This window comes from Grampus griseus (assembly GCF_964374135.1).
Source record: "Grampus griseus genome assembly, chromosome: X".
Lineage (NCBI taxonomy): Eukaryota > Metazoa > Chordata > Mammalia > Artiodactyla > Delphinidae > Grampus > Grampus griseus.
Window position 1 is genome coordinate 97077411 of NC_138999.1, and position 25793 is coordinate 97103203.

General features: G+C 41.0%; 1 protein-coding gene across 1 annotated transcript in view; it reads right to left on the bottom strand.

Annotated features, from left to right (window-relative positions):
* Positions 1 to 758: 758 nt before the first annotated feature.
* LHFPL1 (LHFPL tetraspan subfamily member 1) overlaps positions 759 to 25793 on the bottom strand; it is a gene marked incomplete at its 3' end in the record, with an annotated part of 43502 nt that continues 18467 nt past the window's right edge. Inside the window, exon 3 of the mRNA XM_082681161.1 lies at positions 759 to 940. Within this exon, the coding sequence (XP_082537287.1) occupies positions 759 to 940 (182 nt within the window). The remainder of the gene's footprint in view (positions 941 to 25793) is intronic.

The following is a 25793-nucleotide window of genomic DNA, read 5'->3' on the forward strand; positions in this document are numbered from 1 at the left end:
TAGACTATATGCAAGCATCCTTGATTAGTGTTTTCCCCATCGGGAGTCACCCTCCCCATAAGCTTGCTCACAACCGGCAAGGAAGAAAAACAGGAAAAAAGAGGACGAGTCAAGGTATAGTCCTGAGAAAGTCACAAAAATTGGGGCAGTGGCACTCCATAGATGTTTGGAGATGGCAATAAGTATCAGGGGATGACCAAAGGAATGGAGTGGTAGGAACCATCCCTGTCCATCTCATGACCCCTTCATGCACAAGTGTTTTTACCCAAACTTTAAGCTTTGGGGTAAGTGATAGGAGCTGTAGAGCTCTGAAGAGCTGCTTGACTGTGCAGTTACCTCTCAACTGAGGATCTTTCTTATCATTTTGTATGAAGGAGCACTTTGGGAGTTGGGGGCTAGTGGGCACTCACCAGCTAGGTAAACATTAGAGAGAATTATTTTTCTTTTTTTTTGGCCACACCGTAGGATCTTAGTTCCCCGACCAGGCATCGAACCCACGCCCCCTGCATTGGAAGCACGAAGTCTTAACCACTGGACCGCCAGGGAAGTCTGAGAATTATTGTTCTTGATGAATTTTGTAAATAGCCACTGACCCACTGGTTTAAGGGAAACCGAAAATGAATGACTGGGGAGTTAAAAAGCATGCAAACACTGGGTTACACTACTGGCAAGTGGGTAGGAACTGGCCTCGACTTAGTACCTCTTTTCAAGGCTCCCTTCCCTCCTCTTTCCCACCCTCTCCAATCTTCTGCTAAAGCTCAAGGTTTGAGGCAGTGGTCAAGCTCCATGGCATAAGAATTGGTGTTCCTCATGATGCTCTCCACCAACATGACAGGCTTGGGGTGTCTTCCAGCAAAGCAAGAGAGCCAGGTGCAGATCAACATGGCTGCAGCTGCGCCACCTCCAGCACAGTAGTATGCCCAGCCAAGCCGACAGGTACCTGTGGAAACAGGGACAGAGACATGAGGGTTAGAGTGTCTTCTCATACATTCTCTTTGAGACGTTAGGGTTAAAGTGAGAGTAGGAAACATTGAATGCGGGTGGGCTTACTCTTTCCTCCCTTGCTGATGGCTGGTATTAGCTTCAGCAAGAGGTTATAAAATTTTATTCTGTTACAGTAGGAACCTGGGGGTGATGTTGGTGGTGGCAGTGGTGGTGATGCTAATGACAGTGATGACAAGAACAACTTGATCAAGTGTCAAGAACTATGCTAAGCTCTTTAGACATATATTTCATTGATCATTATAGTAACTATATGAGTTAGCTACTCTTATTATCCCTGTTTTAGACAAGATGAGGCAACCAAGGTACAGGTTAAGTTAATTGTGAAAAATCACACAGAAAGTGGTAGGGCCGGGATATAAACCCTGGCTCATCTTGACTCTGAAGCTCCACAGTTTTAACTACACTGATATATTACAGTTCATGGACTGTTTTCAGAGAACTATATCCTGTATCATCAGGAAATTTGCAGGCAAAATCAAATCCCTTGCTCCGTACCACGTGTCTCTATCCTAACCTAATTTTTCAACATCCAGGGAGGAAATATGCATGGGAATCAAGGCCAAGCTTCTAAGGGGTAGCTTCAGTTTGAAGGATAATGGGAAAGGTCACCTGCTCAAAAATATCCACCCCACAACTTATCATTCATTCTACCAGAGGTAGATTCTTTCCTTTGAAGTGTTTGAGTTTTTTCAGAGATCCGTCAGAAAAGGTCAATGCCCAAAGAAAGAAAGCTATTATATTACAAGGGATCAGAGTAATAAATAACTGCTAAAATCAAGTGCTTAAGCAAATAGGACTCCAGAAATTGGAGTAGATGTCCAGTGATACAAAATTGCAAAGGAATTCTGAGAAAAAAAGGTGGGCAGTGACTTTCACCTACCTCACAGTCTTGCAGAAAGTGAGTTCTGACTATAGTCAGTCAGGTGGGGATGTCAAGACTGATCTTCATGACAATGTACTTTTTTAAATTGAAGTATAGTTGATTTCCAAGATTATATTAGTTTCAGGTGTACAACATAGTGACTCAGTATTTTTACAGATTATACTCCATTAAAAGTTATTATAAGATAATGGCTATAATCCCCTGTGCTATAGAATATATCCTGTTGCTTCTCTATTTTATACACAGTAGTGTGTATCTCTTAATCCCATACCCCTGTCTTGTCTCTCCCCCCTTTCCTCTCCCCACTGGTAACGAAGTTGGTATTCCATATCTGTGAGTCTGTTTCTGTTTTGCATGTACGTTCATTTGTATTATTATTTTAGATTCCACATATAAGTGATACCATACAGTATTTGTCTTTCTCTGTCTGACAAACCACTAAGCATAATATTCTCTAGGTCCATCCATGTATCTTCAAATGGCAGAATTTCATTCTTTTTTATGATGGAGTATAAATAGTGCTGCTATGAACATTGGGGTGCACGTATCTTTTTGAACTAGTGTTTTTGTTTTTTCCTGATATATACCCAGGAGTGGAATTGCTGGGTCATATAGTAGTTTTTTGAGGACTCTCCAAACTGTTTTCCATAGTGTCTACAGCAATTTATATTCCCACCAACAGAGTACAAGTGTTCCTTTTTCTCTATATCCTCACTAACATTTGTTATTTGTAGACTTTTTGATGATAGCCATTCTGACAGGTGTGAGGTGATGTCTCATTTTTTGTTTGACTTGAATTTCTCTGATAATTAGCAATATTGAGCATATTTTCATGTGCCTGTTGGCCATCTGTATGTCTTCTTTGGGAAAATGTCTATTCAGATCTTCTGTACAATTTTGACTGGGTTGTTCCTTTTTATGATATTAAGTTATATGAGCTATTTGTATATTTTGGATATTAACCACTTGCAGGCCATATCATTTGCAAATACTTTCCTCCATTTCATAGGTTGTCTTTTTATTTTGTTGATAGTTTCCTTTGCTGGGCAAAAGCTTTTAAATTTAATTAGGTCCCATTTGCTTAGTTTTGCTTTTTATTTCTTTTGCCTTGGGAGACAGATACAAAAAAGACATTGCTACAATTTATGTCAAAGAGTGTTTTACCTATGTTCTCTCCTAGGAATTTTATGGTTTCAGGTCTTACATTTAGATTTTTATCCCATTTTGAGTTTATTTTTGTATATGGTATGAGGAAACCTTACTGTTTTACATGTAGCAGTCCAGTTTTCCCAGCACCAGTTTTTTTTTTTAACAGTTTACATCTCTTTATTCTCAAAACAAGATCACAAGACATTTGTTATAAGTTACTGGCTAGATTAGTTTTTTTTTTAACATCTTTATTGGAGTATAATTGCTTTACAATGGTGTGTTAGTTTCTGCTTTATAACAAAGTGACTCAGTTATACATGTACATATATCCCCATATCTCTTCCCTCTTTCATCTCCCTCCCTCCTACTCTCCCTATCCCATCCTGCTAGGTGGTCACAGAGCACCGAGCTGATCTCCCTGTGCTATGTGGCTGCTTCCCACTAGCTATCTATTTTACATTTGGTAGTGTATGTATGTCCATGCCACTCTCTCACTTTGTCCCAGCTTACCCTTCCCCCTTCCTGTATCCTCAACTCCATTCTCTAGTAGGTCTGTGTCTTTATTCCCGTATTGCCCCTAGGTTCTTCATGACCTTTTTTTTTTCTTAGATTCCATATATATGTGTTAGCATACGGTATTTGTTTTTCTCTTTCTGACTTACTTCACTCTGTATGACAGACTCTAGGTCCATCCACCTCACTACAAATGACTCAATTTCGTTTCTTTTTATGGCTAATATTACATTGTATATATGTGCCACATCTTCTTTATCCACTCATCTGTTGATGGACACTTAGGTTGCTTCCATGTCCTGGCTATTGTAAATAGAGGCCAGCACCATTTATTAAAGAGACTGTTGTATACTCTTGCCTCCTTTGTCATAAATTAATTGACCATAAGTGTGTGGGTTTATTTCTGGGCACTCTATTCTCTTCCATTAATCTATGTGTCTGTTTTTGTGCCAGTACCATGCTGTTTTGATTATTGTAGCTTTATAGTATAGCCTGAAATCTGGGAGGGTTATACCTCCAGGTTTGTTCTTTTTTCTGAAGATTGCTTTGGCAATTTGGAGTCTTTTGTAGTTCCATATGAATTTTAGGTTTATGTGTTCTAGCTCGGTGAAAAATATCATGGGTATTTTAATAGGGATTGCATTAAATCTGTAGATTTCTTTCTTTCTGTGGTATGGCCATTTTAGCAATATTAATTCTTCTAATTCAAGAGCATGAAATAGGTTTCCATTTCTTTGTTTCATCTTCTATTTCCTTCATCAATGTTTTATAGCTTTCAGAGTACAGGTCTTTAACCTCTTTGCTTAAGTCTATTCCTAAGTATTTTATTCTTTTTGATGCAATTTTAAAACTGATTTTTTTTACTTTCTTTTTCTGATAGTTCTTTAACAACGTATAGAAAAGCAACAGATTTCTGTATATTAATCTCATATCCTGCAACTTTATAGAATTCACTTATTAGTTCTAATTGTTTTCTGGTGGAGACTTTAGGGTTATCTCTACGTTGTATCATGTCATCTGTAAGTAGTGACAGTTTTAGTTCTTCGTTCCAATTTGGATGCTTTTAATTTCTTTTTCTTGTCTGATTGCTGTGGCTAGGACTTCCAATACTATGTTAAATAGAAATGACAAGAGTGGGCATCCTTGGCTTGTTCCTGAATTTAAAGGAAAGGATTTCAGCTTTTCACTGTTGAGTATGATGTTAGTTGTGGGTTTGCTGTAAATGATCTTTATTATACTGAGATACATTCACTCTATACCCACTTTGATGAGAATTTTTATCATGAATGGATACTGAATTTTGTCAAACGTTTTTTCTGCATCTTTTGAGGTGATCATGTGATATTTATCCTTTCTTTTATTAATTCATGTATCACATTGAATGATTTGTGAATATTGTAGCGTTCTTGCATCCCTGGAATAAATCCCACTTGATCACAGTGTATGATACTTTTTATATATTGTTGAATTTGGTTTGCTGATATTTTGTTGAGGATTTTTGCATCTATGTTCATAAAGATATTGGCCTATAATTTTCTTTTTTTTTTTTGTATCTTTGTTTGCTTTTGGTATCAGGGTAATGGTGGCTTCATAGAACGAATCAGGGAGTGTTCCCTCCTCTTCAATTTTATGAATAGTTTGAGAAGGATAGGTATCATTTTTCTTTATATGTTTGATACAATAGAATTCCTATGTGAAGCCGTCAAGTCCTGGACTTTTGTTTGCAGGGGATTTTTAAATTACAAATTCAATTTGACTACTAGTGATCAGTCTGTTCAAATTATCTGTTTTTTCTTGATTCAATCTTGGCAGGTTGTATGTTTCTAGAAATTTTCTTTCTTCTAGGCTGTCTAATTTGTTGGCATATAACTATTCATAATATTCTCATTATTTTTTGTATCTCTGTGGTATCAGTTGTTATTTCTCCTCTTTCATTTTTTATTTTGTTTACCTGGGCCTTCTCTCTTTTATTCTTGGTGAACAAATTTTATCAGTTTTGTTTATCTTTTCAAAAAATGGATCTGGGTTTCATTGATCTTTTCTATTTTTTAATCTTTATTTAATTATTTCCTCTCTGATCTTTATTATTTCCTTCCTCTGCTGACTTTGGGCTTTTTTTTTTTTTTTTGCGGTATGCGGGCCTCTCACTGTTGTGGCCTCTCCCGTTGCGGAGCACAGGCTCCGGACGCGCAGCCTCAGCGGCCATGGCTTACAGGCCCAGCTGCTCCGCGGCAGGTGGGATCTTCCCGGACCGGGGCATGAACCCGCGTCCCCTGCGTCGGCAGGCGGACTCCCAACCACTGCGCCACCAGGGAAGCCCTTTGGGCTTTTTTTTGTTTGTTTGTTCTTTTTCTAATTCCTTTAGGTGGTAGGTTAGGTTGTTTAATTGAGATTTCTCTTTTTTCTTGAGGAAGGCCTTTGTTGCTATAAACTTCCCTCTTAGAACTGCTTTTGCTGCATCTCATAGATTTTGGAGTGTTGTGTTTCCACTTTCATTTGTCTCAAGGTATTTTCTGATTTACTCTTTGATTTCTTCATTGACCCTTTTTTTTTTTTTTTTTTTTTTTGCTGAGCATGCGGGATCTTAGTTCCCTGACCACGGATCGAACCTGTGCCCCCTCCATTGGGAGTTCAGAGTCTTAACCACTGGACCACCAGGGAAGTCCCAACCCATTGTTTTTTAGTAGCATGTTGCTTCATCTCCATGTGTTTGGGCTGGAGATGGAGGGGCTAGAGCTGGAGCCACTGTGAGGTGGGACTTCCCCTCTGCTCAGTGGCTGTCACCACACTATCAAGGGTGGGATCTGATCCCATGTTGCTGGAGCAGAAGCCCTGAAGTTTGAGCCCAAGCTGGCTCTGTTGCCTTTATGTGTGTCTTTTCCCCTCTCCCCAAACTAGGATCCTTGCCCCAGAGATGGGGAGTGCTGAAGCAAAGGGGCCCTGTGCAGGCTCTCTGCTCAAGTCAGCCACAGACAGAGATCCAAGCTGTCTCCGATGTGCTGCCTGTACAGGCGCCTGCAATTGTTTCCTCTCTCTCCTCAGACACAGCCTCAGGTGCAAGTCCCCTTTGTCTCTCATAGCTGCCACCCATACCTTGTTGTGGAGCCACACCACAAGACAGGCAGGGCCCATGTGAACTGTCAGTGTATACTTGGGGGTGAGCTATAGTGGAATGGCCACCATCAGAGGTCTAGGCTGCTTCTGATGCACTGCTTGAGTAAGTGCCAATGGTAGCCACTGCTGTTCCAGCCACTGCTGTTCCACCGAGGTTCTGCCCTGAGACCTGATCACCTCTGTATCCCATGGTCAATTCTTCTCCTCACTTGTGGCTGCCCCAGATCCAGTGCTGCACTATGATGTGGAGTGGGTGGGGCTGGAGTGTTGTTTAGCTTGGGCTGGGAAGCAGTGGGGCAGTTGTGGGAAACTCAGCAGCCACCAGAGCAGACCTCTCTCTGCCCCGCTTAGGGGGCAAGCAAGCATGCATACACAAGCACATGCTCCTCAAGAACAGAGTCCAGGCTTCCCACTAGCCCTCCTGCTAGTCCCTTTGGTTTTCCAACCAGCCAAGGTGGCTTGTCTCCTATGCATAAGACCCCGGGACTGGGGCACACAATCTGTGTCTCTCACTGGTCAATCCTCAAGTTGGGTCTCCATCTTTGCATTCTCCCTTTTCCTCTGAGTCCCTTCCCAGGGACGTAGGTCCTGACCCGATCACTTTTCTTCCCTTCCTACCCAATTACATGTGTATCTTTTGTACAGACTTGGTTGTGCAGGAGTCCTTCTGCCAGTTTCCAGATGATTTTCAGCGAGAATTTTTCCCCATATAGATGCATTTTTGATGTTTGTATGGGGGGAGGTGAGCCTCATGTCCTCTCACTCCACCATCTTGATTGATCTCCCCTCATGACAATTTATTTTTCAATAACCAATTATTTCTCTTCACATGGTTCCCAGGGAACCTAATTTTCCTTCTTTTAATTGTCTGGTTGCCATGTTATATAAAGAGTCTAAGATGCCCCCAAGTCAGGCTGCTTTGCTTTTTCATTAGGGCCAGGCTAATTTATCCCAAATTTCCTACCTCAGAAATAATCTTTCTACCACCAAGTCATCACTCATGCTGTCTCTCCTGACATAAACATCTTCTTTCCTCTTATTCACCAATTCATATCTTTCCTCTTATTCACCAATTCATATCTTCCTCAGAATACTCTTCAGGACTCAGCACCTCCAGGAAGTCTTCCCTGACTAACCCCAGTGGGCTCGAGTCACCTCAACCAAGTAGCCCTCCAGAAATTCATCTATATACCCCTTATGTAGGTGTACTTGTTAGGCAAAATGTTGGAAGGAAGATTTTTATATCATGCAGTTTTCACCTACTCTTTACCCCCTTCCAGATTGTTGGCTCAACAGAGTGAATGTATTTGTTTCTTTCTTGATAACGCTCCCATGCTCTGTCAACACTGGGTACTCAGTATGATTTAGCCTAACAATACTTCAAAGATAGAACCTAGGGGTAAAACAGGAATAAAGACACAGACCTACTAGAGAATGGACTTGAGGATATGGGGAGGGGGAAGGGTAAGCTGTGACAAAGCGAGAGAGAGACACCGACATATATACACTACCAAATGTAAGGTAGATAGCTAGTGGGAAACAGCCGCATAGCACAGGGAGATCAGCTTGGTGCTTTGTGACCGCCTGGAGGGGTGGGATAGGGAGGGTGGGAGGGAGGGAGACGCAAGCGGGAAGAGATATGGGAACATATGTATATATATAACTGATTCATTTTGTTGTGAAGCAGAAACTAACACACCATTGTAAAGCAATTATACTCCAATAAAGATGTTTTAAAAAAAAAGATGGATACACTTGCATTTTTAACCCTTAACACCCAAACTTATGACTTAAATTTTGAATTAAAATTATAAAATCAGCTATTCTATTTGTTTCTGGAATGTGCTATAAGGCCTATGCACATTCTGTTCCCTTTGCCTAAAATGCTTAGTGCATGTACGCATGTACACATACACTTCCCACCACTCTCTTTGCCTAGTGAATGTTCAACCATTCTTCAGAGCTCAACTCAATCATTAATTCCTTAGTGAAGCCTTGCTTGACATCCCTAAGTCAAATTCCATCAAAAGCCCTCATTAGTACAGTGTACCTTTCCTTCTGTACCTGAATGAATTAATGAATTCCTTATACTCTCCCATGGCAAGTGTCAAATCTTAGTTCTTCAGAGGAGATGGTACTTTACCAATAGACTTAGGCAGTCATATGATTTCCTGAAGTCCCATAGCCCCACCCAAACTCATGGTGAGAGCAACAACAGTAGCTATTGAAACAATGCAATCTTCAGAGAGAGGGGGTAAATCTGAAAGAGAAGCCGCCTTTTTTTTTTTTTGAGAAGCCTTCTTAAAGAAAGGAATCCAACTATCTACAAAGTAACCTCAACGTGAATAATAATAGTGGAACTCTGGGAAGAGTGAACTGAAAAATAAGATGTTGAAGCAAGCAGCCAATAGATCTGGATTCCCCCCCTCCAACATTGTCATACCTCCTTTTAGACACTGACTCACTCACTCAGTAAAAGTAGGAGGTTTTATATAATGCTTTGTGTATCACAGAGTGAAAATTCTAGAGATGGGCAAACCTTCAACTTTTACCATCCTTGGAAGGAAGGCTACAGGCTGTATTGCACCCACTTCACAGACAAGAATGTGAGGCTCAATCAAAAGCCCTAGGAACCCTCTCAGAAGCAGAGGTTAGAGGCAGGGATCCAGACCAAGTATCTTTACTTTCAATCTGGTTCTCTGCCCTCTACTCTTTTCCTCATACTCCCAAAAGCCATTTTCCTCTTATAGGACACTTAACCTGTAAGCTCTAAAGAGGGAGCTCCTAAATCAATTTGCAATAGGCTCACCTGAGCTTCTCTCCTAGCCTCCTCCAACAAAATTCTGTGCTCACGTAGCAGAGTAGACAGGCGCTAGCTCTTGGGGTGGGCCCACTGTTGGGAAGCTTCCTCCTCTCTCGCATGCTCCCAGGCTAGTCTAGAGAGGCATCAGAAGTCTCATTCTGTTTCTTCAGTTGCCTGTCAGTTCATCCCCCCACTGGAGCAGCAGGGCTTTTTCTATTAGGTACATGCACCCTGGGACCAGGGAAAGACTTGTTTCTGTAAATGAAAGGAATAAATGCATAGCATGCCATTACTCCAAAGCCCTGAGCAGGAAGAAAGCTGACACAGTGGGCAGCTCAAGAGTGAAGAGCTAGCTAGAAAGGCCTTAATAAACCTTACTGAAGTCAAGTCAGAACCAGGTATCACTGGGCTAGGAACCAACACCAAAGTGCCCCCTTTGCCACCCCAAGTGCAGAGTTTCCTCTCACAGAGATGCCTATTAGGCCACTGAACAGCATCTAAGGCCAAGGCTGCTGCCACACAGGAAACCAAAGAGAAACAGAGGAAATATATCTTCTATCCAGTCCCCTCCCTACAACCCTACCTGTTATCTGCTTGAGGGAACAGAGATGTTACATGACTAGCATTGCAAAAGGGAAAAAAAAAAGCAAACCTTTTAAGGACTACATTTCCAAGTTGAGAGCTGCTGTCATTACTCACCTACTCCACAGAAAGCTTGGACACTGGTCTGATGGCTTACAGAGGAACTCGTGTTTTCTATGGAAGGATGCAAATGTAGGGAGTAGTGGCAATGAACTACCACACTTTACCTCCAATCACCTTTTAGTGAAGTCCCATGGACCATCACCAATCCCTAACTTCTATTCCTTGAAGTATAGTTGATCCTTCTATTCATCTGACAAATATTTATCAAGTACCTACTATGTGCCATACATTCTGAATACACCATCTTATTTGATTCTCACAACAGCCATAATTATTTCCATTCAGAGCTGAGGAAACCGAATCTCAGAAAGGTAAATTACTTTACCAACTTACGAATGTCAGAGTTGAGATTTGAATGCCAAGACTAAGTCCATGGTCATCCGTTTCAACCATGCCAGGAGAGTGGAGTCAAGGATACAAATTACTATGGTCCAAGTTTTATGAGACAGTATGATACCTTCAACTAATCACTCCACCTTTCTTGGTCTCAATTTCCTTTTCTTAAAGTGAAGGGAATTTTACTGGAGAGATTTCTAAAAGCAACTTTTAATTCAAATTTTCCATTCTACTATGAATGTGATAAATGCTTTAAGAGACATCTGAGTAAAATAGTCCAGTAACATCCAGGGAAAGAATTATTTGTAGCTAAGAGGATTCAGGCTCAGATAGGACTTTATAGAGGAGATAGCATTTCAACCAGACTTTAATAGTGGGACGTGGGCATTCTGTGCAGGGGGAGAGGTTGGTGTGAGCAAAGTTATATAAGCGAGAAAGCAGATCACATGTTTCAGAAAAGAAGCTGTAGATGGCAAATAATAAGTTGAATCTAGACCAGGAAGGACCATGAAATCTGTCATCTTTCCCACAAGGAGTGGAGAACAATGGAAAGTTTCTGATCAGAGAATGGTACGATACAGCAAGGCTTCTCAACCTTGGCACTATTGACATTTTAGGCCAAAAAATTCTTTGTTGTAATGGGGGGTGTGTGTGTGTTGTTTTGTGCATTGTAACACCCTGACCTCCACCTACTAGATGTCTGCAAATTACCCCTCCACCACTGAACTGTGGAAACCAAAAATATTGACAGACATTGCCAAACAGATGTCCCTGGGGGTGGAGGTGTGGGGTCAGGGTAGGGGGTGGATTGCTTTCCATTAAGAACCACTGAGTTGGACGTACAGTTTGGGAAGATTAACCTAAAAGCTCTGTGTAAAAGGGATTGGAGGTAGTTTTATGCTACAGGCAGGGACCGGTTAACCAGAGGCCAGGGATGCTGTTGACACATCCAACAATACACAAAGCAGCCTCCCACAACAAAAAATGATCTGGCCAAAAATGTTAATATTTTCAAGGTTTATCAACCATCATTTAGGCAAACACCACATGTTTATACTTTGAATTACCTCCAAAACGAATCTTAGTGACTGAAAGATTACCAGAGCAGAATGGATCCTTCTCCCTTAAGAACAGCTGTACATGTTTCCTTACTGACCTGGGAAGCTGGCTGAAAGTGGGGCCTGGTCAGCCTTGAGCATTCTAGTGTGCTAGCCCAGGGAGGCTGGAGAAGGTCAAGGAGAGAGATCTCACAAGGTATTGAGAAGGACCTACAAATTCCCTGGGAGTCAAGAGATATATGACATTTCTTTCTTTGAAGAAATCTCTTAACCCTACTGGATCTCAGCTCTCTTGCCCTTAAAATGAGAGAAAATAATTAAGTACCTGTGTAAAGATAGAGCAATAGGACCAGATGAGGTTTTGAGATCCTCTTCAGAAATAGCCAGGCTCACTGCTGCCTTGCCTTTTAGATAGAATGCACTGAATGCAATTCCATGCTAGAATTGTTCAAGGACCTGTGTCCCCAGAAAATACTTCAGTGAGCTGACATCACACCTGGGGATTGTGTCTACATACATGCATAGGTGTCTGTGAAGAGAAAGATTGGGTGGTAGGATAGGGGGAGAGAAAAGGTCCTACCTGCAGATTAGCTTTACACACAGCTTTTGGATAAGCCCTGAGATAAGCCTGTTCCTTTTTGTGCTCTTCTGTATCATTTCTAACACCCTATCTGTGAGTCATTCTATTCCAGTGTTGAATTTGCTGTGACAAGATCCCTCATAAAAGTTATTAAATCATCACTCAGCAGTGGGCCTGACATTTAAATCAAGACACGTTGCTTTTATTCCAAGTTGCAAATCAAATTGGCTTGGAGTTTGACTCTATTTCCTTTGATTTAGCATTAAGTTATCTTATTATATCTCTGCTGTTTAGAGAACAAATTATCACTGTCTGCTACTTAAACTGACCCTCCCCCTAGAGCCCCAGTCCTATGCTCTTCAGGGACTTGGTGTCTGGCCAGCTGTCAATGGTTCATTAGTGGGAAGGGTTAGCCACAAGCCAATGCTATTTGTGGGGTCCAACGTTGGTGTGGGTGTCAGAGTTGGGAATTAGAGTAAGAATGAGTCTGACAGAGAATATTTCTCTGCAGGAGGCATGGTCATAGTTCTAGCTCAGAAGCCATAAATGCCAGAGAAGTAATCCAAAGAAAAGAGTCCTCCTTGAAGGAAGAGGGGAAAGGCATAAAACGAGAGTGCGCCCATTTTGGAAGACAGTTTGACTGTTTCTTACAAAACTAAACATATTCATACCATATGATCCAGCCATCATGCTACTTGGTATTTACCCAAATGAGTTGAAAACTTATGCCCACACAAAAACCTGCACACAGATGTTTACAGCAACTTTATCCATCATTGCCAAAACTTGGAAGCAACCAAGATGTCCTTCATTAGGTAAATGGATACATAAACAGTGGTACATCCAGACAATGGAATATTATTCAGTGCTGAAATGAACTCTCAAGCCATGAAAAGACATGGGGGAACCTTAAATGCATATTACTAAGTGAAAGAAGCCATTCCCAAAAGACTACATACTGTACAACTCCAGCTATATGACATTCTGGAAAAGGAAAAACTATGGAGGATCAGTGGTTGGAGGTATGTAGGGAGGAATGAATAGGCAGAGCACAGGGGACTGTTAGAGCAGTGAAAATACTCTGTGTGATAAATACTGTAATGATGGACGCATGTCATTATACATTTGCCCAAACCTATAGAAGGTACAACACCAAGAATGAGCCATAATGTAAACTATTGACTTTGAATGATTATGATGTGTCAGTGTAGCTTCATCAGTTGTACCATTCTGGTGGAGGATGTCGATAATGTGAGAGATTGTGCATATGTGGGAGCAGGGGGCATATGGGAAATCTCTGTACTTTCCCCTCAATTTTGCTGTGAACCTTAAACTGTTTTATTAAAGTCTTAATTAAAAACAAGAGTGAGGTAAGTCTGTCTTTGGGGTTTCTCAGGTCTTACATTTTAGAGAATCATCTGATGGAATTCTAGGCTCCTGAAAGGTTGGAGGAGGAGACAGAGAAGCAGGGATATAGAAAGAATAATAACAACCACTAACACCTTGAAAACTGACTATGATTAGATGAAATGTAATGGAATTTTCAGATACATGAAGTTTTGATTTGATGCAAGAGTGGCCAAAAGTCAAGTTCTGAGAGCTAATACTCCAGAAAAAGGCTTACTTGTGACTTGGGATCAGTGGTAAAAGCCAAAGATATTAGTGTGCTAGGGGAGAGGCTGATAGAAGCAAGCCTTAGGGTAGGGCAAGAAGGAATAAAGCTGTTTTAAGGAGGTAAACAGCTCAAGGGTGTAGAGAGAAGACTGAATTCCTATACAAAGATGAGATACAAATTCTAGGAACTCATGGAGTCAGGATGTCGGGAGGTGGTTGAGGTAGAATGCAGAGAGTACCATATTAACATCTGTTCTTTTCATCTAAGATACTCCAATAATCAGGGAATTTGAGAGACACTACTCTAGCCTTAGAGAAGCAAGATAAGGGAAGGAGTGACTACATGGACAGAGGAGGACCTGCAGTGGGAACCAGCATATTGCCCTCGACCTCAGCACCCAGAGCAGAGGGACAGGATAGATACGAGATATGCCGGATGTCTGTCTGGGAGCCACCTGGGGGGCCTTCACAGCCTTCATCATATCAAATCAGGCTGATTGCACTGGCCCTGAGGGCAAGATACTCAGCTACAGAGAGACACCCAAGGTTCCTTTGGAATTCTACAGAGTAGATCGAGAGGGGAAGGACTAGAGAGAGATCAAAGGAGAGAAAGAGACTAAAGGAGGGTCAATGCAGTAGGTGGAAGAGGATGAGAATAAAGGCAGGGGGAGTTTGTGGAGATAATATTAGAAGATTAGAACACTCGAGAACACGAGACACACTGAGGAGTGAAGAGATTAAAGAGATTGAGCTCTTCAACAGACTTCTTCTTAATGAGAGTCCTATTTTTTCCAAAGCAGACCCAGCTCAGAAAAACCAGGTGCTGCTCCCATTACTGTGGCACCATCTAAGCTTATGAAACCAGAGCTCCAACCCACCACCGCTTGCTGTTTGGTGTGCATGGTTGGTGCGGGGAGGGGGGGGGCGTGGTGAGGAAGAGGGCAGGTTGCTATTTGCTTATTCAACATATTTTTTGCCACAGGGACCTGAATTTAGTGCTAAGCAGACAGTAGGGTTTTGGAAGAGGCTGGTGGTCCCATCTGTTCTGAGAAATCCTGCTGACTTTAAGGTCTACATAGGTAGCAGCACAAAAACATTTTCAATGTAGCCAAGCCAAGGCCAAGCTAAATGAGCAGAGAACTTTCTGGATTCAGTACAGATGAATAATTGTTAATGATAAAGCAAAGCCAATGAATTCAAAGGTAATTGCCGAATACCCTTCCCTCCACACCCACCACAGACCCCAGTAAAAAGATAGCCAAAGCCATGAGAATGGGCTCTCTTCTCACTCTCTAGGCTGGATATGAGTGTCAGGAAGAGCCCAGACTGGAGGCGCAGAACCTACTGAAGATTCCAGGAGCCTATCAGGCTCCCTTGCCAGAGAAGAAGGAAACAAACAAACCACAAACCAAACAAGCAAACAAACTCCTCTGAAAACTTCAGTAGTTCAGGTAACCATATTATTGCTAGTAGCCACTATTTGGCTGGCTCAGTCAGGTCTGCTAGGGAGGCAGGACATTGTGAGTTGCCAACTCTGTCTTGGTCAAACCCAATGCTCTAAAGAGTAAGGGCAGACCAGGGCACTTGCTAGAAAGTCAGGGTAGCACTCACTCAGTAAAGTGTCAAATCCTCATGGTGACAGAGATGCCCTGATTTGATTGATTTTGTTCTCTCTCTTACACAAACTTCTGCTAAACAAATTGAATCCTTTTACTGAAATCTTCCTCACCACTACTGAGCATTTGTTTCTGACTTAACTTCATACTTTGCCAGCCTGCCTTTCCTACTTATATCATTTCTTGCATAACTAGCCTGAGGTTTAGCTACTCTGCTCATCTTTTTATTCCACTGGGGGTGAGGGGGAGGAATTATGTCTCAGGCCAATTTAAATTATGCTACTGGATCTTTTCCAAGATTGACTCCTACTTGCCCCTGAAAAAAACCTCCATGTCACTCTGTGTTGTCCTTCATACTGCCCATCAACTACCCTTGGAGCAGCTCCTCAGAAGATCTTTGGGAACTGCCATAGACTAAAAGTCCGCGTTCCCCCCATTCATATGTTAAATGCTAACGCCCAGTGTGATAGTATTTGGAGGTGGAGGCTTTGGGAGGTGATTAGGTCATGAGGGCAGAGCCTTAATGAATGGGATTAGTTCCCTTATAAAAGAGACCTCAGACAGCTCCCTTGCCCCCTTCTGCCATGTGAAGACACAGAGAGAAGATGGCCCTGTATGAAATCAGGAAGCATTTCCTTACCAGACACATTGATCTCGGACTGCCCAGCATCCAGAACTGTGAGATAAACATTCTGTTGTTTATAAGCTACCCAGTCTTTGGTGTCTCTATAGGAACCCAAACAGACTAACACATACTCTCCCCAAAGAGACAGGTTTAAAAAAAATATCTAATCAAGTATTGGACCTCTCTGACTCAGCATGAGTTCTCTAGGATACTTGACCTCTAAAAAACTGGCCCCTCTTCTCTAACATCTGCTCAATAGACCTCTTCTTGCATCCATTTGAATTTTCTCAGCTAATTAAGTCTGTAACTGGAATAGAAATAGCCAATATTGGTCAAATGCATCTATGTGCCAGGCACTGTGTTAAGTACTTTAAACATGTTGTTCTCAGATATGTAAGATCAACAAACCAGATGAGTGAAAGGGCACCAGAGACAGACGTGGAACAACTAAACAGAGTATTGGTGTGACAAGTGTTATAGCATAGAGTGATATAAGGATACAGATGAGGGGCATCAAATCCAGTTTCAAGGGAGCAGGGAGTTTTCAAGAAAAAGTAAAAAGTTAGGTAGGTAAGAAAGGGGAAAAAGGTATTTCTAACAAGGGAAGAACACATGAAAGGTTGCAAAAGTTTGAAGGAACATGGTATTTTCAGGGTGACTGGGCAAAAGCAGCTTGAGTGGTGATGGAAATGATGGCCAGGGTCCCCATAGACCATGCTAAGGAGTCTGGACTTTATCCTGAAGGCAATGGGGAACCATTGCTAAAAAATGAGAATGGCATCAGATTTGCCCTTTTGAAAAGCCACTTAGGCCACAGAGCAAGGCAGCAGTGTGCAGTAACTTGAGGAACAGATATAGAGAGTCAGGAACTGTTGTCTGTTATCCAGATAACTGATACTAAGGGAAAGAAGACAGATTATAGAGTTCTCATTGTATGCCTTTGCTAGCAGTATTTATTCCTTCTGATGACTGACATCATTATGGTTTGGGATTGACATTATTATGGTTGTATTTGTTAGATGTCCGTTGTTTTATATATATATATACACATATATATATGTATGTATATGTATATATATATCATGCCTCCTCAAATAAACTACAAGCTCCTTGAAGACTGTATTCTTGAATTCTATGAATTATGTACAGTTGTCCATTTAGCAGCTTGTATATAGTAAGTGTCCAGAATATGCTTATTGAGTGACTGTTATCTATTTTTGACATACTATTCAAAAACTTACGAGTGTTAAAAGGCCAGACCTGGCAAGCTAACCTACCTCAGAACTCAGGAATGAATGCACCCTCATTCCAGCCATTGACTTTACCCCGTATCAGCAACGCCAGCATTGAACATCAGCTGTTTCTATCCATGCTCCGTTGGTCAACACATGTATCTACACCATAGAGACTTTCCTGGGACCCAAGTTACCTGAGCAATAACCAATGCCACAAATAATACAATATGTGTATAGCACTTTACCATTTTACAAGGTAATTTTTCCATCCATTATTTCATTTAGTCCTTTTTCATTTATATTATTCATTTATCAACTCCCAACCAGAGACAGAAATATTGTTATAAGGAAGCAAATGAGCAGCCAGATGAAGTGTTTGACCAAGGTTCCCACTTAGTCAGAGGGTAGAGACAGGACCAGGCACATGTGTGCTCGGTAAGTCATGTGGTGCAGGGAGAAGGGCCTGGGATGAGGGTTACAAGGAACTGCATTTGAAACCATGCCCTGTCATTTATAGACTAAACCTCTAGGCAAGTCATTTAATCTTTCTGAGTTTCAGGCCCCCCATGGGTAAAATAGAAGTGACACCACCTACCTCTTAGGGTAGCTGTGAAGATCAAATGAGATGACACATATAAAGCACTTAGCATGGCACCTAGAATGATCAGTACTTCTCAGCTCCCTTTTCTCTCAGCTAAACACTTTTCAACTAGTCCACCAGTTCCCAAAAATGTCTGGGGAGAACTTTACAATTCGGATTCCTAGGCCCTACTCCATGCCTACAGAATCAGTCTCTGAGGAGAGGGCCCAAATGATTTTGATGCAGAGCACAGTGGGAAGCCACCCGAATCAGACCGTATCATGAGCCCAAACTGGTCTAGCTTTTAGATGAAAAGTAGAAGGGAATCAACATTTATTGGGACCTACCTAGCTCGATGCAGTGCTTGAAAGATACGTCTGATGCAATTCTTCTCAATTCACCTGGATGGGGCTTGGTGAAGATGGTTTGAAAAAGTCATATGAAACAACACAGAGACATATATTTTCACCCCTGTAACATTAATTTAGCCAGAGAATTGCTCCTAGGATGTGAAGGAGTTGTCCCTGGTTTTCTTTCTGGCTCCTGACTTTGAAACCCATTTCATTTTACTTAAAAAAAGAAACTTCTGGGTCAGTCTAAACTATAAAAATAATAACAGTAATTATAATAGCAGTTATTGTTAACATTTATTGAGTACAGACCCTGTACTAAATGTTTTAGGTATATATCATTTCATTTTATCCTCACAAGAGCCCTGTGAAATGGTTGCTGCAGTATTAACACCTCCAATTAAAAAATGATTTCTGATTTTAAAACAGAGGCTTAGGAGATAGTATCATCCCAGAATAGACAGGGAAAGACACTCACTCACTAAAGGTGAGGGGAACAAAGAAAGCTGCTGCTGAAGTTTATAGAAGGAAATTGTGTGGAGGAAATGGAAGCAAGGAAATTAAGCGTGAATCACGTTCTTTGACCTGAGCACCAGGCAGGACCGAGAAAGAAACAGAACAGAATGAATCTGCCTGACTTTACTGCCATCGCGTGGTGGTCTGCTGTATAGACAACTGGTTCACAATTCTGCCTTCACTGTTTCAGTCAGTGAGCCCACTAGACCCTCTGCGGGACACTGGGTGGGGAAATAAGGCCAAGTAAAGCTGAGGACCTGCCCTTGAGGCCTTTTTAGAGCCTTGCCTCCCTCTGGAGTCACCAAGCTGGAAGTCATCTTAGGGATCCACTACTCCAGGGGTATGCACCCTCCTCTCATATGGGGAATTTCAGGAAAGACTGAAATGTTTATAAACACCATTATTTTTTCTATTCAAAATAAAAATAGTTTAGCATTCCATGTGATGTATAGAGTCTCATTACTTTAAGTTCTTCTCTATTTTTTTTTTTTTTTTTCGGTACGCGGGCCTCTCACTGCTGTGGCCTCTCCCGTTGCGGAGCACAGGCTCCGGACGCGCAGGCTCAGCGGCCATGGCTCACGGGCCCAGCTGCTTCGCGGCATGTGGGACCTTCCCTGATCGGGGCACGAACCCGTGTCACCCTGTATCGGTAGACGGACTCTTCAACCACTGCGCCACCAGGGAAGCCCTGAGTCTTTCTTTTTAACAGGAGATGGTCAGTGAGAAAACTAGCACTGAATTTTAGCTACTGAAATGATAGGGAGGAGGAAGTTAATGGTAGATCAGCTTTCTCATTTTTTACCCCTTACACCTGTTGGGCATTTTTTTCATCAAGCACGTTCATGTAAACTTTGTCATTTCATGGCCAAAACAATCTCTGAAGGTAGATAAAATCATCCTCACTTTAGTCATGGGGAAATAGGTCGAAAGAGCTGAAATCTGTATGTAGAATCTAAAAAGGCCAAACTCGTAAAAAACAGAGAATAAAATGGTGGTTATCAGGGGCTGCGGGGTGAGAGAATAGATGTTTAAGGATACAAACATTGCAACAAGTACTAGATAAGCCCTAGAGATCTAATGCACATTACAGTAAATATAGAAAACAATATTGTATGATAATCACCAAACTTGCTAAGAGACTAGAACATAATTATTCCAACCACTACAAAGAAATTATAATTACATAATGTAATATAGGTGCTAATGATCATATTACAATATATAAATGTATCAAACTAACATGTTGTACAGCTTATATTTATACAATGCTATATACCAAATGTATTTCAATTAAAACACACAAAAAATAAAGAACTGAAATGACTTGGCTATGGTCACACAGTAAGATGGCAACAGAGCCACCCTACAATTTGTTCATTCCACTCAATGCAACATTTAGAGAGTGCCAAAAGTGTGCCAGGCACCAGGGATCTGCAGTTGAATTAAGTTGCTCCCTCACCCACTGATTCCCTCCTCCAGCTTAGCCCAGCTTCTCCTCTGGGTGGAGACTTCTCTCTGTTTAGGCTAGGAGGGCAACTGAAAAACCTTAAGCAACACCTGAGCCGTAAGTTTTCCAGAAGGATTGGCTGCCCAGGGCATTCTAGCTGATGTTGCCCAACGAATGACTTGCTTCTGGCAAGCCCTTTGGCTAATCCCTAGCCCCACCGCATGGGTGAGTGATACTAAAAGGCTCCTATCCTCTAGGAGGGTTGCCTTAAGAAGACTGGTTTATTTCTTCACTATCCTTCTGGTTTTTAAGAACAAAATACATATGAAATTAGATCAAGGGCCTCACCACAAAGGTAGGTAGGTCACGACAGGGAGTTAGGTAGGTATCTGTGGCCTCTAGTTGTTCATCAGTCTAGTCCAATGCTCTCTATGTAAAAACGGGGGAACCAAGGCTCAGGGTGGGAAAGTGACATGCCCAAGCAAGCTTAGGAAAATTAAAACCCAGCTGTTCTGATACCCAGGCGAGGGCTGTTTCTACCACACTCTGCTGCCCCTCTGTGGACATGAGAATGTATTAAGCTGTTTTATTATGCTCTGGTGAGCACAAGAAAACGTCCATGAAGAAGGAAACTGACAGAGAGGAAAGGTAACAGGAAACGCCTGTAAACTGAACCCATAAAGGCCAAACCCCGAGTCACCATAAAAGGCTTTGAACTGGCAAGAATGAAAGGAAATGATGGGAGAAAAAAGGAAATGGGCCTCTGAGAGAGGAAACACAGGGCACATACACAAGGCCTTTAGGTAGCCTCTGTTGTGGGCCTTTGTCAAGTGGAGTGGGTCTCTCCCTCCCTCCCTCCCAGAAGTCAAGCCTGGGGCATCCTCTCCAAAGAGGCTCTTGAGAACTGGGCTGAGTACCTACTAACAACAGGTTACATTTAGTGCAACCTAGTGTGCTAAATATTTTTAGGTGCGTCTTACTTCACTTAATCTTCTCAATAACCTTAGGGAGAAAAATATTTTTATCCACCCCATTAATGGAAATGCAGAGAGGCTGAGTAGTGTGCCCGAAGATGCACAAATAGTAAGTGGCTGGGCTCACATGTAAACCCAGGTTTTTCTACTATTAGCCTGTGTTGTTATTCATCATGCTATGTACAAGTGGTTCCTTGCTTTTTTCTGAAAACTAAAGTACTGGGGACCTTTTCATTTCAACAATTGGTATCATTATAATGATGATAATACCAGACAACAAATGTTGACTGGTTACTATATACCAAACCCTGGACTAGGGGTTTTGCATGTGTGATGTCATTTGATCCACACAACGACCCAGGAAGTAGCAATAAGCTCCAAATGCTGAAAAACTTGCCCAAGGCCACAGAACTAAGGGTGTAGCTATGATAAAGCCCACTCTTACCACTAGGCAATCCTCCCATGGGTTCTTCCCTGGCTCCCATTCTTGTTGAGGCCAATTAAAGGCTTGGTGAAGTAACTAGAATGTGGAGTTAAATGCATCCATTTAATGTTGAACTGAGATAGATTCATTTGTGTGGGATCAAGTCCATGAAATCTTCATTTGATGTCTAGAGTTCAATTAACAACCATCAACGAAACAACTTTCTCAGCTTAAATCTTTCATTTACTTAATCAAATTAAAGTGTGGGAAAGTTGGCACTTGGCCATTGCTGGGAGCCTTTGTCTGACTTTCCCCTTGTTACTGAATAGGTGATTTATTCAACAAACAGATATTGGATTGCCATTGAGCAACATCTCAGTGTGCGTGAGAGTCAGTGAGCTAGCCCCAAGTCCCTAGTGGGGAATTGAGATAGTCACTGTGCTTACTGGGTCTCAGTAGCTATAAATGAGACCACTGATTGATCTACAAGGTCCCTCCCATTGTAGCTTTCAGTTCAAGTTCATGATTATTGTTTATTTTTTCTCTTTAAAATATTTGTTAATTTCTTATTTTTATTGAGATATAATTGACATATGACATTATATTAATTTCAGGTGTACAATATGTATGATTCACTATATGCATATATTGTGAAATGATCATGACAATAAGTCTAGTTAATATCCATCACCACACATAGTTATACATTTTTTTCTTACGATGAGAACTTTTAAGATCTACTCTTTTAGCAACTTTCAAATATACAATAGAGTATTATTAACTATAGTCACCATGCTGTACATTACATCCCCAGTACTTATATATTTTATAACCAGAAGTTTGTGACTTTTGACTCCTTTTACCCATTTCACTTAATCCCCACTCTCTGCCTCTGGCAACCACCAACCTATTCTCTGTATCTGTGAGTTTGTTTGTTTTTTTCTTTTGTTGTTGGTTGTTTTTTCAGATCATACAGTATTTGTCTTTGTCTGTCTGACTTATTTCACTTAGCATAATGCCCTCAAGGTCCATCCATGTTGTTGTAAATGGCAATATTTCCTTGTTTTCTGTGGATGAATAATGTTCCATTGTCTATATATCCACAGTTTCTTTATCCATTCATTCATCAATGGACATATAGGTTGTTTCTATGTCTTGGCTACTGAAAATAATTCTGCAATGAATATAGGGGTGCATATATCTTTTCGAGTTAGTGCTTTTGCTTTCTTTGGATAAATACCCAGAAGTGGAATTGCTAGGTCATCTGGTAGTTCTATTTTTAATTTTTTGAGGAACCTCCATACTGTTTTCCATAGTGGCTGCACCAATTTACATTCCCACCAGCAATGTACAGGTGTCCTCTTTTCTTCACATCCTTGCCAACACTTCTTATTCCTTAAATATATATATATATTTAATAATATATATATATATTTAATAATATATATATATATTTAATAATATATATATATTTAAACATCTTTATTGGAGTATAATTGCTTTACAATGGTGTGTTAGTTTCTGCTTTCTAACAAAGTGAATCAGTTATACATATACATATGTCCCCATATCTCTTCCCTCTTGCATCTCTCTCCCTCCCACCCTCCCTATCCCACCCCTCCAGGTGGTCACAAAGCACCGAGCTGATCTCCCTGTGCTATGTGGCTGCTTCCCACTAGCTATCTATTTTACGTTTGGTAGTGTATATATGTCCATGCCCCTCTCTCACTTTGTCCCAGCTTACCCTTCCCCCTCCCCGTATCCTCAAGTCCATTCTCTAGTAGGTCTGTGTCTTTATTCCCGTATTGCCCCTAGGTTCTTCATGACCTTTTTTTTTTTTATATATTCTATATATATGTGTTAGCATACAGTATTTGTTTTTCTCTTTCTGACTTACTTCACTCTGTATGACAGACTCTAGGTCCATCCACCTCACTACAGATAACTCAATTTCATTTCTTTTTATGGCTGAGTAATACTCCATTGTATATATGTGCCACATCTTCTTTATCTATTCATCTGTTGATGGACACTTAGGTTGCTTCCATGTCCTGGCTATTGTAAATAGAGCTGCAATGAACATTTTGGTACATGACTCTTTTTGAATTATGATTTTCTCAGGGTATATGCCCAGTAGTGGGATTGCTGGGTCGTATGGTAGTTCTATTTTTAGTTTTTTAAGGAACATCCATATTGTTCTCCATAGTGGCTGTATCAATTTACATTCCCACCAACAGTGCAGGAGGGTTCCCTTTTCTCCACACCCTCTCCAGCATTTATCGTTTGTAGTCTTTTTGATGATAGCCATTCTGACAGGTGTGAGGTGATATGTCACTATGGTTTTCATTTGCATTTCTTTGATACTTAGTGATGTTGAGCACCTTTTCATGTACCTGTTGGACATCTGTCATCTGTATGCCTTTTTTTGGAAAAAATGTCTATTTGGATCCTGTCACCATTTTTAAATCAGATTGTTTGATTTTTTGCTATGGATTTATATGACTTCTGTATATATTTTGGATATTAGCACCTTATCAGATATATGATTTGCATATATTTTCTTCCATTTGGTAGGTTGCCTTTTCATTTTGTTGATGGTTTCCTTTGCTATGCAAAAGCTGTTTAGTTTGATGTAGTTCCACTTGTTTATTTTTGCTTATGTTGCCTTTGTTTTTGGTGTAAAATCCAAAAAAATCATTGCCAAGATTTATGTCAGGGAGCTTACTGCCTATGTTTTCTGCTAGGAGTTTTATGGTTTCAGGTTTTATGTTAAAGTCTTTAACCCATTTTAATTTTTGTGTATGGTGTAAGATAGTGGTCCAGTTTCATTCTTTTGCATGGGGCCGTCAATTTTCCCCAATACAATTTATTGAAGAGACTATCATTTTCCCATTGTATATTCTTGTTTCCTTTGTCATAGATTAATTGACCATATTTGTGTGGGTTTATTTCTGAGCTCTGTATTCTCTTCCACTGATCTATGTGTCTGTTTTTAAGCCCAATACTATACTGTTTTGACTACTATAACTTTGTAATATGGTTTGAAATCAGGAAGTGTGGTGCCTCTGGCTTTGTTCTTCATTCTCAAGATTACTTTGGTTATTTGGGGCCCTTTGTGGTTCCATACAAGTTAATTTCTTCTTTAAATGAAGAAAAAGAAGAAAGAGAGTCAATTACCTAAACTTAACTGATGAATCTTGTGGGTAAGAGCCAGGTAAGTGAATTTCTGGGGTGGGCAGGATGTAGAGCAGGCACTGGGGGAGGGCTGGGATGGCAGGGAACCTGGAAGATGGACTGAGAGACAGGAGATGAGATCCTAGAAACAGGAGAGGCATTGGAAAGAAAGAGTTCAAACTTTTGGAGGGCAAGGGGTCTGAGATTCCTTTTGTAACTGTAAGTTTTTGTTTTGAGATCTGTATCTTCCCCACCCCCTTCAGATCATTTATCTGACACTCCCCCCAAAAAACACACACAGTCTCCTTATCTCAGGAAGAAAGACTGAGATAAGACACACATAAGGAGTAGATATCCCAGAAGACCAGAGAGAGGCCCTAGGTAGACTGCATATGATCTTAGAACGTGGAACACAAAAACTTTTCTACACATCTTTATATCTTTCTTCTATGATCAAGTTTTGCTGGGCAATTTAGGTTCCTTTATTAGTGCAAGTCAAATCTAGAGGCACTTTAAAATTTCCCACACATATTCATTCCACTGAGGAACTCTTTGAGAATCCCATCACGTCCAGCCACTGCCTTATTTATTTGTACTCTGATTATACTAAAAGATTGACAGGGAACTCAGGCTGAGCACAGGTGTTGAGGGTGGGGGAAGACAGGATGCAATACTGGGTACTTTCCATGATGTTTCAGACATTTGTTTCTGAAAACAATAGAGCTAAAGCATATCTTAAGGAAAAAAATTCTCAAATGACTCAAGATACACCCTCACCAATAGAGAGGAAAAAAGTCATTGTAGCACACATAGGACAGTGAATTAGGAGATAAGGCTCTACTCACAGTTCTGCCTTTAACTTGCTGTGTGACCTTACACAAATCGCTGTACCTCTCCATATTTCAGGGTTTCCTCATTATAAAATGGGCATACTACCATCTGCTATGCATGTACTTTCAAGGATCAGATTAGATCATATTCATGAGAACATGTTGCTAATGTGATCCATTGATAAGGTAGAGACCTTACCTTAGAATTATGTGCTCCTGATAACACAATGGTTTTATAAGCTTGCTTGAAAACAGCTATGTG